This window comes from Coregonus clupeaformis, chromosome 8 (genome assembly GCF_020615455.1).
Source record: "Coregonus clupeaformis isolate EN_2021a chromosome 8, ASM2061545v1, whole genome shotgun sequence".
NCBI classification, from domain to species: domain Eukaryota; kingdom Metazoa; phylum Chordata; class Actinopteri; order Salmoniformes; family Salmonidae; genus Coregonus; species Coregonus clupeaformis.
The window spans coordinates 62,336,930-62,351,796 of record NC_059199.1 but is presented as its reverse complement, the minus strand read 5'-3'; the positions used below and the strand labels follow the sequence as shown (position 1 = coordinate 62,351,796).

The 14,867-nt window shown below is 50.7% G+C and overlaps 1 protein-coding gene and 1 long non-coding RNA gene across 14 annotated transcripts in view; both read left to right on the top strand.

Moving 5' to 3' along the window:
- Window positions 1-1,935, top strand: part of LOC121572219 — a 2,832-nt gene extending 897 nt beyond the window's left edge. For 5 of the 13 annotated variants that reach the window (XR_006661327.1, XR_006661328.1, XR_006661330.1 and 2 more), the window contains exons 2-4: window positions 1-992; window positions 1,053-1,578; window positions 1,770-1,935. The exon at window positions 1-992 is cut by the window's left edge. This is a non-coding gene — a long non-coding RNA (uncharacterized LOC121572219). The remainder of the gene's footprint in view (window positions 993-1,052; window positions 1,579-1,769) is intronic. The other 8 variants (XR_006661337.1, XR_006661335.1, XR_006661339.1 and 5 more) reach the window with 8 other exon arrangements.
- Window positions 1-14,867, top strand: part of fam91a1 (family with sequence similarity 91 member A1) — a 106,970-nt gene that overhangs the window by 79,512 nt on the left and 12,591 nt on the right. The window contains exon 21 of the mRNA XM_041884158.2: window positions 7,586-7,684. Coding sequence (XP_041740092.1) covers window positions 7,586-7,684 — 99 coding nt within the window. The remainder of the gene's footprint in view (window positions 1-7,585; window positions 7,685-14,867) is intronic.

Sequence of the window (14,867 nt, the reverse complement as noted above, 5' to 3'; positions counted from 1 at the left end):
GGAGTAGGTCTGATGGCAGGTGGGTAGGAGTTAGGAGTAGGTCTGATGGCAGGTGGGTAGGAGTAGGTCTGATGGCAGGTGGGTAGGAGTTAGGAGTAGGTCTGATGGCAGGTGGGTAGGAGTTAGGAGTAGGTCTGATGGAAGGTGGGTAGGAGTTAGGAGTAGGTCTGATGGCAGGTGGGTAGGAGTTAGGAGTAGGTCTGATGGCAGGTGGGTAGGAGTTAGGAGTAGGTCTGATGGCAGGTGGGTAGGAGTAGGTCTGATGGCAGGTGGGTAGGAGTTAGGAGTAGGTCTGATGGCAGGTGGGTAGGAGTAGGTCTGATGGCAGGTGGGTAGGAGTTAGGAGTAGGTCTGATGGCAGGTGGGTAGGAGTAGGTCTGATGGCAGGTGGGTAGGAGTTAGGAGTAGATCTGATGGCAGGTGGGTAGGAGTAGGTCTGATGGCAGGTGGGTAGGAGTTAGGAGTAGGTCTGATGGCAGGTGGGTAGGAGTTAGGAGTAGGTCTGATGGCAGGTGGGTAGGAGTTAGGAGTAGGTCTGATGGCAGGTGGGTAGGAGTTAGAGTAGGTCTGATGGCAGGTGGGTAGGAGTTAGGAGTAGGTCTGATGGCAGGTGGGTAGGAGTAGGTCTGATGGCAGGTGGGTAGGAGTTAGGAGTAGGTCTGATGGCAGGTGGGTAGGAGTAGGTCTGATGGCAGGTGGGTAGGAGTTAGGAGTAGGTCTGATGGCAGGTGGGTAGGAGTAGGTCTGATGGCAGGTGGGTCGGAGTTAGGAGTAGGTCTGATGGCAGGTGGGTAGGAGTAGGTCTGATGGCAGGTGGGTAGGAGTTAGGAGTAGATCTGATGGCAGGTGGGTAGGAGTAGGTCTGATGGCAGGTGGGTAGGAGTTAGGAGTAGGTCTGATGGCAGGTGGGTAGGAGTTAGGAGTAGGTCTGATGGCAGGTGGGTAGGAGTTAGGAGTAGGTCTGATGGCAGGTGGGTAGGAGTTAGGAGTAGGTCTGATGGCAGGTGGGTAGGGAGTTAGGAGTAGATCTGATGGCAGGTGGGTAGGAGTAGGTCTGATGGCAGGTGGGTAGGAGTTAGGAGTAGGTCTGATGGCAGGTGGGTAGGAGTTAGGAGTAGGTCTGATGGCAGGTGGGTAGGAGTTAGGAGTAGGTCTGATGGCAGGTGGGTAGGAGTTAGGAGTAGGTCTTATGGCAGGTGGGTAGGAGTTAGGAGTAGGTCTGATGGCAGGTGGGTAGGAGTAGGTCTGATGGCAGGTGGGTAGGAGTTAGGAGTAGGTCTGATGGCAGGTGGGTAGGAGTTAGGAGTAGGTCTGATGGCAGGTGGGTAGGAGTAGGTCTGATGGCAGGTGGGTAGGAATTAGGAGTAGGTCTGATGGCAGGTGGGTAGGAGTAGGTCTGATGGCAGGTGGGTAGGAGTTAGGAGTAGGTCTGATGGCAGGTGGGTAGGAGTAGGTCTGATGGCAGGTGGGTCGGAGTTAGGAGTAGGTCTGATGGCAGGTGGGTAGGAGTAGGTCTGATGGCAGGTGGGTAGGAGTTAGGAGTAGGTCTGATGGCAGGTGGGTAGGAGTTAGGAGTAGGTCTGATGGCAAGTGGGTAGGAGTTAGGAGTAGGTCTGATGGCAGGTGGGTAGGAGTTAGGAGTAGGTCTGATGGCAGGTGGGTAGGAGTTAGGAGTAGGTCTGATGGCAGGTGGGTAGGAGTTAGGAGTAGGTCTGATGGCAGGTGGGTAGGAGTTAGGAGTAGGTCTGATGGCAGGTGGGTAGGAGTAGGTCTGATGGCAGGTGGGTAGGAGTTAGGAGTAGGTCTGATGGCAGGTGGGTAGGAGTAGGTCTGATGGCAGGTGGGTCGGAGTTAGGAGTAGGTCTGATGGCAGGTGGGTAGGAGTAGGTCTGATGGCAGGTGGGTAGGAGTTAGGAGTAGGTCTGATGGCAGGTGGGTAACAGAGACAGGGTGGGTCGGGAGGAGGGTTAGGGTATTTTTTAAATTACATTTACCATGGTATTAATGCACTAATTTACATTTACGTCATTTAGCAGACGCTCTTATCCAGAGCGACTTACAAATTGGTGCATTCACCTTATAGCCAGTGGGATAACCACTTTACAATATGTTTTTCACTTCTTTTTTTTTGGGGGGGGGGGGTAGAAGGATTACTTTATCCTATCCCAGGTATTCCTTAAAGAGGTGGGGTTTCAAGTGTCTCCGGAAGGTGGTGAGTGACTCCGCTGTCCTGGCGTCGTGAGGGAGCTTGTTCCACCATTGGTGTGCCAGAGCAGCGAATAGCTTTGACTGGGCTGAGCGGGAACTGTGCTTCCGCAGAGGTAGCGGGGCCAGCAGGCCAGAGGTGGATGAACGCAATGCCCTCGTTTGGGCGTAGGGACTGATCAGAGCCTGAAGGTACGGAGGTGCCGTTCCCCTCACAGCTCCGTAGGCAAGCACCATGGTCTTGTAGCAGATGCAAGCTTCAACTGGAAGCCAGTGGAGTGTGCGGAGGAGCGGGGTGACGTGAGAGAACTTGGGATGGTTGAACACCAGACGGGCTGCGGCATTCTGGATGAGTTGTAGGGGTTTAATGGCACAGGCAGGGAGCCCAGCCAACAGCGAGTTGCAGTAATCCAGACGGGAGATGACAAGTGCCTGGATTAGGACCTGTGCCGCTTCCTGTGTAAGGCAGGGTCGTACTCTCCGAATGTTGTAGAACATGAACTTACAGGATCGGGTCACCGCCTTGATGTTAGCGGAAAACGACAGGCTGTTGTCCAGGGTCACGCCAAGGCTCTTTGCATTCTGGGAGGAGGACACAACGGAGTTGTCAACCGTGATGGCGAGGTCATGGAACGGGCAGTCCTTCCCCGGGAGGAAGAGCAGCTCCGTCTTGCCGAGGTTCAGCTTGAGGTGGTAATCCGTCATCCACACTGATATGTCTGCCAGACATGCAGAGATGCGATTCACCACCTGGTTATCAGAAAGGGGAAAGGAGAAGATTAGTTGTGTGTCGTCTGCGTAGCAATGATAGGAGAGGCCATGTGAGGATATGACAGAGCCAAGTGACTTGGTGTATAGGGAGAATAGGAGAGGGCCTAGAACTGAGCCCTGGGGGACACCAGTGGTGAGAGCACGTGGTGCGGAGACAGATTCTCGAATTACCTGCTAAGTGGCACCTGGCCAGGAAAAACTCAGGTCGATGGGTAAGACTCCTGGCCCTGAAGAAGCAGGAGACCCAGAACTAATGAGGAGGGCAGTCTGGTTGGCATCCTGGGTTCTGCTCCCTAAGCAGGAGATAATGATAGCCATCAGTCTGGTTTAATGATGTTAAGGTACCAGTGAGATAATGATAGCCATCAGTCTGGTTTAATTGCTCCTAATTATTTCTCTCATCATTATGATGATCTTTGCTAACAGACGTGTCACCCCGTATGACCTTTCCCACTGAGATAATATAATTAATCCTTATTTAACTTAATTACTGATTTAATTTGATTATAGCAAGAGTCAGAGACCAATGTCTTGGTTTCATTTGACATTGAGAGTTGGACAGACATTGAGATACTCAAAGCTTTTTTGTAATGTAATGTATTCTATCTGCTACTGGCAGTTCTCTCACCCTGGAATGTGGAATAAAATCCATTAAAATACCCCCCACTGTATAGGCTGGCTCATTTCCCTTCCTCCCACCTACCCATAAAAGATTGTTAAAAATGTATTTGAAAATTGAAATTGAAAAAGTTAACAATGTGAAAAACTAATTGAACTGTTCTCTGAATAAGATAGATGATTATCTTAGTGATTATGTGTTCTGTCTGGATCAGGGGACCATAGATATAGAACATATACTGTCTGGACCTGGTATATAGAAACATGTCCAGTTTATTGGGTACCGGGTCGGACCCCCGTTTGCCCCCAGAACAGCCTGAATCCTTCGGGGCATGGAAATGTTACTCAATTGGTATCAAGGGATCTTTTTCCACCCCTCAATTGTCCAGATCCTGACTCAACAGGAAACAGGATTCGTCGGACAAGTCAATGTTTTTCCACTCCTCAGTTGTCCAGTGTTGGTGATGGCGTGCCCACTGGAGCCGCTTCTTCTTGTTTTTAGCTGATAGGAGTGGAACCTGGTGTGGTCGTCTGCTGCAACAGCCCGTCCGTGACAAGGACCAACTAGTTGCTGTTCTCCAAACCACTGTTGTACTGCTCCGTTACCCGCCTGTTAGTTTGCACAATTCTTGCCATTCCCCTTCGACCTCTCTCATCAACAAGCTGTTTTTGCCCACAGGACTGCCGCTGACTGGATGTTTTTTGTTTGTCGCTCCATTCTCTGTAAATCCTAGACACTATCGTGTGTGAAAAGCCCAGGAGGGTAGCCGTTTCTGAGATACTGGATCCGACGCACCTGGCACCGACGATCATACCACTCTCAAGGTCGTTTAGGTCACTTGTTTTGCCCATTCTAACGTTCAATTGAACAGTAACTGAATGCCTGGATGCCTGTCTGCCTGCTTTATATAGCAAGCCAAGGCCACGTGACTCACTGTCTGTAGGAGCAAACCATTTTTGTGAACAGGGTGGTGTACCTAATTAACTATATAATGAGTGAAGATGGCGCCGACAGACATGGCAGCTCTGCTTCTAGCTCCTAAGCAACTATACAGTATATACAGTACCAGTCAAAAGTTTGGACACACCTCCTCATTCAAGGGTTTTTCTTTATTTTTACTATTTTCTACATTGTAGAATAATAGTGAAGACATCAAAACTATGAAATAACACATATGGAATCATGTAGTAACCAAAAAAGTGTTCAACAAATCAAAATATATTTTATATTTGAGATTTTTCAAAATAGCCACCCTTTGTCTTGATGACAGCTTTGCACACTCCTGGCATTCTCTCAACCAGCTTCATGAGGTAGTCACCTGGAATGTATTTCAATGAACAGGTGTCCCTTGTTAAAAGTTCATTTGTGGAATTTCTTTCCTTCTTAATGCGTTTGAGCCAATCAAGGTAATGCAGTGCCTTGCAAAAGTATTCATCCTCCTTGGTGTTTTTCCTATTTTGTTGCATTACAACCTGTAATTTAAATGGATTTTTATTTGGATTTCATGTAATGGACATACACAAAATAGTCCAAATTGGTGAAGTGAAATGAAAAAAATAACTTGTTTCAAAAAATTTGAAATAATAAATAACGGAAAAGTGGTGCGTGCCTATGAATTCACCCCCTTTGCTATGAAGCCCCTAAATAAGATCTGGTGCAACCAATTACCTTCAGAAGTCACATAATTAGTTAAATAAAGTCCACCTGTGTGCAATCTAAGTGTCACATGATCTGTCACATGATCTCAGTATATATACACCTGTTCTGAAAGGCCCCAGAGTCTGCAACACCACTAAGCAAGGGGCACCACCAAGCAAGCGGCACCATGAAGACCAAGGAGCTCTCCAAACAGGTCAGGGACAAAGTTGTGGAGAAGTACAGATCAGGGTTGGGTTATAAAAAAATATCAGAAACATTGAACATCCCACGGAGCACCATTAAACCCATTATTTAAAAATTGAAAGAATATGGCACCACAACAAACCTGCCAAGAGAGGGCCGCCCACCAAAACTCACAGACCAGGCAAGGAGGGCATTAATCAGAGGCAACAAAGAGACCAAAGATAACCCTGAAGGAGCTGAAAAGCTCCACAGCGGAGATTGGAGTATCTGTCCAAAGGACGACTTTAAGCCGTACACTCCACAGGGCTGGGCTTTATGGAAGAGTGGCCAGAAAAAAGCCATTGCTTAAAGAAAAAAAGAAGCAAACACGTTTGGTGTTCGCCAAAAGGCATGTGGGAGACTCCCCAAACATATGGAAGAAGGTACTCTGGTCAGATGAGACTAAAATTGAGCTTTTTGGCCATCAAGGAAAACGCTATGTCTGGCGCAAACCCAAAACCTCTCATCACCCCGAGAACGCAATCCCCACAGTGAAGCATGGTGGTGGCAGCATCATGCCTTGGGGATGTTTTTCATCGGCAGGGCCTGGGAAACTGGTCAGAATTGAAGGAATGATGGATGGCGCTAAAGACTGGGAAATTCTTAAGGGAAACGGTAGGCATGTTGTGTAAATCAAATTATACAAACCCCCAATAAACCATTTTAATTCCAGGTTGTAAGGCAACAAAATAGGAAAAATGCCAAGGGGGGTGAATACTTTCGCAAGCCACTGTAGGGGTGGTATACAGAAGATAGCCCTATTTGGTAAAAGACCAAGTCCATATAATGGCAAGTACAGCTCAAATAAGCAAAGAGAAACGACAGTCCATCATTACTTTAAGACATGAAGGTCAGTCAATCAAGAACTTTGAAAGTTTCTTCAAGTGCAGTCGCAAAAACCATCAAGCACTATGATGAAACTGGCTCTCATGAGGACCGCCACAGGAATGGAAGACCCAGAGTTACCTCTGCTGCAGAGGATAAGTTCATTAGAGTTATCAGCCTCAGAAATTGCAGCCCAAATAAATGCTTCACAGAGTTCAAGTAACAGACACATCTCAACATCAACTGTTCAGAGGACACTGCGTGAATCAGGCCTTCATGGTCGAATTGCTGCAAAGAAACCACTACTAAAGGACACCAATAAGACTTGCTTGGGCCAAGAAACACGAGCAATGGACATTAGACCGGTGGAAATCTGTCCTTTGGTCTGATGAGTCCAAATTAGAGATTTTTTGTTCCAACCGCTGTGTCTTTGTGAGACGCAGAGTAGGTGAACGGATGATCTCCGCATGTGTAGTTCCCTCCGTGAAGCATGGAGGAGGAGGTGTGATGGTGTGGGGGTTGCTTTGCTGATGACACTGTCAGTGATTTATTTAGAATTTAAGGCACACTTAACCAGCATGGCTACCACAGCATTCTGCAGTGATACGCCATCCCATCTGGTTTGCGCTTAGTGGGACTATCATTTGTTTTTCTTCAGGACAATGACCCAAAACACAACTCCAGGCTGTGTAAGGGCTATTTGACCAGGAAGGAGAGTGATGGAGTGCTGCATCAGATGATATGGCCTCCACAATCACTCGACCTCAACCCAATTGAGATGGTTTGGGACGAGTCGGATCGCAGAGTGAAGGAAAAGCAGCCAACAAGTGCTCAGCATATGTGGGAACTCTCAGCCTTCAACACCATACTACCCTCCAAGCTCATCATTAAGCTCGGGGCCCTGGGTCTGAATCCCGCCCTGTGCAACTGGGTCCTGAACTTCCTGATGGGCCGCCCCCAGGTGGTGAAGGTAGGAAACAACACCTCCACTTCGCTGATCCTCAACACTGGGGCCCCACAAGGGTGCGTGCTCAGGCCCCTCATGTACTCCCTGTTCACCCATGACTGCGTTGCCAAGCACGCCTCCAACTCAATCATCAAGTTTGCAGATGACACAACAGTAGTAGGCCTGATTAGCCGATGTGCCCTTGAGCACTTAACCCTAATTGCTCCTGTAAGTCGCTCTGGATAAGAGCGTCTGCTAAATGACTAAAATTTAAATGTAAATATGTGTATGCGACCAATAAAATGTGATTTGATTTGATTGTTATATTGTCTATACAGGAGACAGTCATCTGGGCGGTGGGTTCGAGGCCAACAGCAGCACGGAGTCCTTTGAGCTGGTCACAGAGGACAACAATGAAGGAAAGCCAGCAGCAGAAGGTACAGTACAGAGGGGCTACTCAGAAGGTACAGTACAGAGGGGCTACTCAGAAGGTACAGTACAGAGGGGCTACTCAGAAGGTACAGTACAGAGGGGCTACTCAGAAGGTACAGTACAGTGCAGAGGGGCTACTCAGAAGGTACAGTGCAGAGGGGCTACTCAGAAGGTACAGTACAGTACAGAGGGGCTACTCAGAAGGTACAGTACAGTACAGAGGGGCTACTCAGAAGGTACAGTACAGAGGGGCTACTCAGAAGGTACAGTACAGTGCAGAGGGGCTACTCAGAAGGTACAGTACAGAGGGGCTACTCAGAAGGTACAGTGCAGAGGGGCTACTCAGAAGGTACAGTACAGTGCAGAGGGGCTACTCAGAAGGTACAGTGCAGAGGGGCTACTCAGAAGGTACAGTACAGTACAGAGGGGCTACTCAGAAGGTACAGTACAGAGGGGCTACTCAGAAGGTACAGTACAGTACAGAGGGGCTACTCAGAAGGTACAGTACAGTGCAGAGGGGCTACTCAGAAGGTACAGTACAGTGCAGAGGGGCTACTCAGAAGGTACAGTACAGAGGGGCTACTCAGAAGGTACAGTACAGTGCAGAGGGGCTACTCAGAAGGTACAGTACAGAGGGGCTACTCAGAAGGTACAGTACAGTGCAGAGGGGCTACTCAGAAGGTACAGTGCAGAGGGGCTACTCAGAAGGTACAGTGCAGAGGGGCTACTCAGAAGGTACAGTGCAGAGGGGCTACTCAGAAGGTACAGTACAGTGCAGAGGGGGCTACTCAGAAGGTACAGTACAGTGCAGAGGGGCTACTCAGAAGGTACAGTACAGAGGGGCTACTCAGAAGGTACAGTGCAGAGGGGCTACTCAGAAGGTACAGTACAGAGGGGCTACTCAGAAGGTACAGTGCAGAGGGGCTACTCAGAAGGTACAGTACAGTGCAGAGGGGCTACTCAGAAGGTACAGTACAGAGGGGCTACTCAGAAGGTACAGTACAGTGCAGAGGGGCTACTCAGAAGGTACAGTACAGTGCAGAGGGGCTACTCAGAAGGTACAGTACAGTGCAGAGGGGCTACTCAGAAGGTACAGTACAGAGGGGGCTACTCAGAAGGTACAGTACAGAGGGGCTACTCAGAAGGTACAGTGCAGAGGGGCTACTCAGAAGGTACAGTGCAGAGGGGCTATTCAGAAGGTACAGTGCAGAGGGGCTATTCAGAAGGTACAGTACAGAGGGGCTACTCAGAAGGTACAGTACAGTGCAGAGGGGCTATTCAGAAGGTACAGTGCAGAGGGGCTACTCAGAATGTACAGTACAGAGGGGCTACTCAGAAGGTACAGTGCAGAGGGGCTACTCAGAAGGTACAGTACAGTGCAGAGGGGCTATTCAGAAGGTACAGTGCAGAGGGGCTATTCAGAAGGTACAGTGCAGAGGGGCTACTCAGAAGGTACAGTACAGTGCAGAGGGGCTATTCAGAAGGTACAGTGCAGAGGGGCTACTCAGAAGGTACAGTACAGAGGGGCTACTCAGAAGGTACAGTGCAGAGGGGCTACTCAGAAGGTACAGTGCAGAGGGGCTACTCAGAAGGTACAGTGCAGAGGGGCTACTCAGAAGGTACAGTGCAGAGGGGCTACTCAGAAGGTACAGTACAGAGGGGCTACTCAGAAGGTACAGTGCAGAGGGGCTACTCAGAAGGTACAGTACAGTGCAGAGGGGCTACTCAGAAGGTACAGTACAGTGCAGAGGGGCTACTCAGAAGGTACAGTACAGAGGGGCTACTCAGAAGGTACAGTGCAGAGGGGCTACTCAGAAGGTACAGTACAGTGCAGAGGGGCTACTCAGAAGGTACAGTACAGAGGGGCTACTCAGAAGGTACAGTGCAGAGGGCTACTCAGAAGGTACAGTGCAGAGGGGCTACTCAGAAGGTACAGTACAGAGGGGCTACTCAGAAGGTACAGTGCAGAGGGGCTACTCAGAAGGTACAGTACAGTGCAGAGGGGCTACTCAGAAGGTACAGTACAGTGCAGAGGGGCTACTCAGAAGGTACAGTACAGTGCAGAGGGGCTACTCAGAAGGTACAGTACAGTGCAGAGGGGCTACTCAGAAGGTACAGTACAGTGCAGAGGGGCTACTCAGAAGGTACAGTACAGTGCAGAGGGGCTACTCAGAAGGTACAGTACAGAGGGGCTACTCAGAAGGTACAGTACAGAGGGGCTACTCAGAAGGTACAGTGCAGAGGGGCTACTCAGAAGGTACAGTACAGAGGGGCTACTCAGAAGGTACAGTGCAGAGGGGCTACTCAGAAGGTACAGTACAGAGGGGCTACTCAGAAGGTACAGTACAGTACAGAGGGGCTACTCAGAAGGTACAGTGCAGAGGGGCTACTCAGAAGGTACAGTACAGAGGGGCTACTCAGAAGGTACAGTGCAGAGGGGCTACTCAGAAGGTACAGTACAGTACAGAGGGGCTACTCAGAAGGTACAGTGCAGAGGGGCTACTCAGAAGGTACAGTACAGTACAGAGGGGCTACTCAGAAGGTACAGTACAGTGCAGAGGGGCTACTCAGAAGGTACAGTGCAGAGGGGCTACTCAGAAGGTACAGTACAGTGCAGAGGGGCTACTCAGAAGGTACAGTACAGAGGGGCTACTCAGAAGGTACAGTACAGAGGGGCTACTCAGAAGGTACAGTGCAGAGGGGCTACTCAGAAGGTACAGTACAGTGCAGAGGGGCTACTCAGAAGGTACAGTGCAGAGGGGCTACTCAGAAGGTACAGTACAGTGCAGAGGGGCTACTCAGAAGGTACAGTACAGAGGGGCTACTCAGAAGGTACAGTACAGAGGGGCTACTCAGAAGGTACAGTACAGTACAGAGGGGCTACTCAGAAGGTACAGTGCAGAGGGGCTACTCAGAAGGTACAGTGCAGAGGGGCTACTCAGAAGGTACAGTGCAGAGGGGCTACTCAGAAGGTACAGTGCAGAGGGGCTACTCAGAAGGTACAGTACAGTGCAGAGGGGCTACTCAGAAGGTACAGTACAGTGCAGAGGGGCTACTCAGAAGGTACAGTGCAGAGGGGCTACTCAGAAGGTACAGTGCAGAGGGGCTACTCAGAAGGTACAGTGCAGAGGGGCTACTCAGAAGGTACAGTACAGAGGGGCTACTCAGAAGGTACAGTACAGAGGGGCTACTCAGAAGGTACAGTGCAGAGGGGCTACTCAGAAGGTACAGTACAGAGGGGCTACTCAGAAGGTACAGTACAGAGGGGCTACTCAGAAGGTACAGTGCAGAGGGGCTACTCAGAAGGTACAGTGCAGAGGGGGCTACTCAGAAGGTACAGTACAGTGCAGAGGGGCTACTCAGAAGGTACAGTGCAGAGGGGCTACTCAGAAGGTACAGTACAGTGCAGAGGGGCTACTCAGAAGGTACAGTACAGTGCAGAGGGGCTACTCAGAAGGTACAGTGCAGAGGGGGCTACTCAGAAGGTACAGTACAGTGCAGAGGGGCTACTCAGAAGGTACAGTACAGTGCAGAGGGGCTACTCAGAAGGTACAGTACAGTGCAGAGGGGCTACTCAGAAGGTACAGTGCAGAGGGGCTACTCAGAAGGTACAGTGCAGTGCAGAGGGGCTACTCAGAAGGTACAGTGCAGAGGGGCTACTCAGAAGGTACAGTACAGTGCAGAGGGGCTACTCAGAAGGTACAGTACAGAGGGGCTACTCAGAAGGTACAGTACAGAGGGGCTACTCAGAAGGTACAGTGCAGAGGGGCTACTCAGAAGGTACAGTGCAGAGGGGCTACTCAGAAGGTACAGTGCAGAGGGGCTACTCAGAAGGTACAGTACAGTGCAGAGGGGATACTCAGAAGGTACAGTACAGTGCAGAGGGGATACTCAGAAGGTACAGTACAGTGCAGAGGGGCTACTCAGAAGGTACAGTGCAGAGGGGCTACTCAGAAGGTACAGTACAGTGCAGAGGGGCTACTCAGAAGGTACAGTGCAGAGGGGCTACTCAGAAGGTACAGTACAGTGCAGAGGGGCTACTCAGAAGGTACAGTGCAGAGGGGCTACTCAGAAGGTACAGTACAGTACAGAGGGGCTACTCAGAAGGTACAGTGCAGAGGGGCTACTCAGAAGGTACAGTACAGAGGGGCTACTCAGAAGGTACAGTGCAGAGGGGCTACTCAGAAGGTACAGTACAGTACAGAGGGGCTACTCAGAAGGTACAGTACAGTGCAGAGGGGCTACTCAGAAGGTACAGTGCAGAGGGGCTACTCAGAAGGTACAGTACAGTGCAGAGGGGCTACTCAGAAGGTACAGTGCAGAGGGGCTACTCAGAAGGTACAGTACAGTGCAGAGGGGCTACTCAGAAGGTACAGTACAGAGGGGCTACTCAGAAGGTACAGTACAGTGCAGAGGGGCTACTCAGAAGGTACAGTACAGTGCAGAGGGGCTACTCAGAAGGTACAGTACAGAGGGGCTACTCAGAAGGTACAGTGCAGAGGGGCTACTCAGAAGGTACAGTACAGTACAGAGGGGCTACTCAGAAGGTACAGTACAGTGCAGAGGGGCTACTCAGAAGGTACAGTGCAGAGGGGCTACTCAGAAGGTACAGTACAGTGCAGAGGGGCTACTCAGAAGGTACAGTACAGTGCAGAGGGGCTACTCAGAAGGTACAGTACAGTGCAGAGGGGCTACTCAGAAGGTACAGTACAGTGCAGAGGGGCTACTCAGAAGGTACAGTACAGTGCAGAGGGGCTACTCAGAAGGTACAGTACAGTGCAGAGGGGCTACTCAGAAGGTACAGTACAGTGCAGAGGGGCTACTCAGAAGGTACAGTGCAGAGGGGCTACTCAGAAGGTACAGTACAGTGCAGAGGGGCTACTCAGAAGGTACAGTACAGTGCAGAGGGGCTACTCAGAAGGTACAGTACAGAGGGGCTACTCAGAAGGTACAGTGCAGAGGGGCTACTCAGAAGGTACAGTACAGAGGGGCTACTCAGAAGGTACAGTGCAGAGGGGCTACTCAGAAGGTACAGTACAGTGCAGAGGGGCTACTCAGAAGGTACAGTACAGAGGGGCTACTCAGAAGGTACAGTACAGTGCAGAGGGGCTACTCAGAAGGTACAGTACAGTGCAGAGGGGCTACTCAGAAGGTACAGTACAGTGCAGAGGGGCTACTCAGAAGGTACAGTACAGAGGGGCTACTCAGAAGGTACAGTACAGAGGGGCTACTCAGAAGGTACAGTGCAGAGGGGCTACTCAGAAGGTACAGTGCAGAGGGGCTATTCAGAAGGTACAGTGCAGAGGGGCTATTCAGAAGGTACAGTACAGAGGGGCTACTCAGAAGGTACAGTACAGTGCAGAGGGGCTATTCAGAAGGTACAGTGCAGAGGGGCTACTCAGAATGTACAGTACAGAGGGGCTACTCAGAAGGTACAGTGCAGAGGGGCTACTCAGAAGGTACAGTACAGTGCAGAGGGGCTATTCAGAAGGTACAGTGCAGAGGGGCTATTCAGAAGGTACAGTGCAGAGGGGCTACTCAGAAGGTACAGTACAGTGCAGAGGGGCTATTCAGAAGGTACAGTGCAGAGGGGCTACTCAGAAGGTACAGTACAGAGGGGCTACTCAGAAGGTACAGTGCAGAGGGGCTACTCAGAAGGTACAGTGCAGAGGGGCTACTCAGAAGGTACAGTGCAGAGGGGCTACTCAGAAGGTACAGTGCAGAGGGGCTACTCAGAAGGTACAGTACAGAGGGGCTACTCAGAAGGTACAGTGCAGAGGGGCTACTCAGAAGGTACAGTACAGTGCAGAGGGGCTACTCAGAAGGTACAGTACAGTGCAGAGGGGCTACTCAGAAGGTACAGTACAGAGGGGCTACTCAGAAGGTACAGTGCAGAGGGGCTACTCAGAAGGTACAGTACAGTGCAGAGGGGCTACTCAGAAGGTACAGTACAGAGGGGCTACTCAGAAGGTACAGTGCAGAGGGGCTACTCAGAAGGTACAGTGCAGAGGGGCTACTCAGAAGGTACAGTACAGAGGGGCTACTCAGAAGGTACAGTGCAGAGGGGCTACTCAGAAGGTACAGTACAGTGCAGAGGGGCTACTCAGAAGGTACAGTACAGTGCAGAGGGGCTACTCAGAAGGTACAGTACAGTGCAGAGGGGCTACTCAGAAGGTACAGTACAGTGCAGAGGGGCTACTCAGAAGGTACAGTACAGTGCAGAGGGGCTACTCAGAAGGTACAGTACAGTGCAGAGGGGCTACTCAGAAGGTACAGTACAGAGGGGCTACTCAGAAGGTACAGTACAGAGGGGCTACTCAGAAGGTACAGTGCAGAGGGGCTACTCAGAAGGTACAGTACAGAGGGGCTACTCAGAAGGTACAGTGCAGAGGGGCTACTCAGAAGGTACAGTACAGAGGGGCTACTCAGAAGGTACAGTACAGTACAGAGGGGCTACTCAGAAGGTACAGTGCAGAGGGGCTACTCAGAAGGTACAGTACAGAGGGGCTACTCAGAAGGTACAGTGCAGAGGGGCTACTCAGAAGGTACAGTACAGTACAGAGGGGCTACTCAGAAGGTACAGTGCAGAGGGGCTACTCAGAAGGTACAGTACAGTACAGAGGGGCTACTCAGAAGGTACAGTACAGTGCAGAGGGGCTACTCAGAAGGTACAGTGCAGAGGGGCTACTCAGAAGGTACAGTACAGTGCAGAGGGGCTACTCAGAAGGTACAGTACAGAGGGGCTACTCAGAAGGTACAGTACAGAGGGGCTACTCAGAAGGTACAGTGCAGAGGGGCTACTCAGAAGGTACAGTACAGTGCAGAGGGGCTACTCAGAAGGTACAGTGCAGAGGGGCTACTCAGAAGGTACAGTACAGTGCAGAGGGGCTACTCAGAAGGTACAGTACAGAGGGGCTACTCAGAAGGTACAGTACAGAGGGGCTACTCAGAAGGTACAGTACAGTACAGAGGGGCTACTCAGAAGGTACAGTGCAGAGGGGCTACTCAGAAGGTACAGTGCAGAGGGGCTACTCAGAAGGTACAGTGCAGAGGGGCTACTCAGAAGGTACAGTGCAGAGGGGCTACTCAGAAGGTACAGTACAGTGCAGAGGGGCTACTCAGAAGGTACAGTACAGTGCAGAGGGGCTACTCAGAAGGTACAGTGCAGAGGGGCTACTCAGAAGGTAC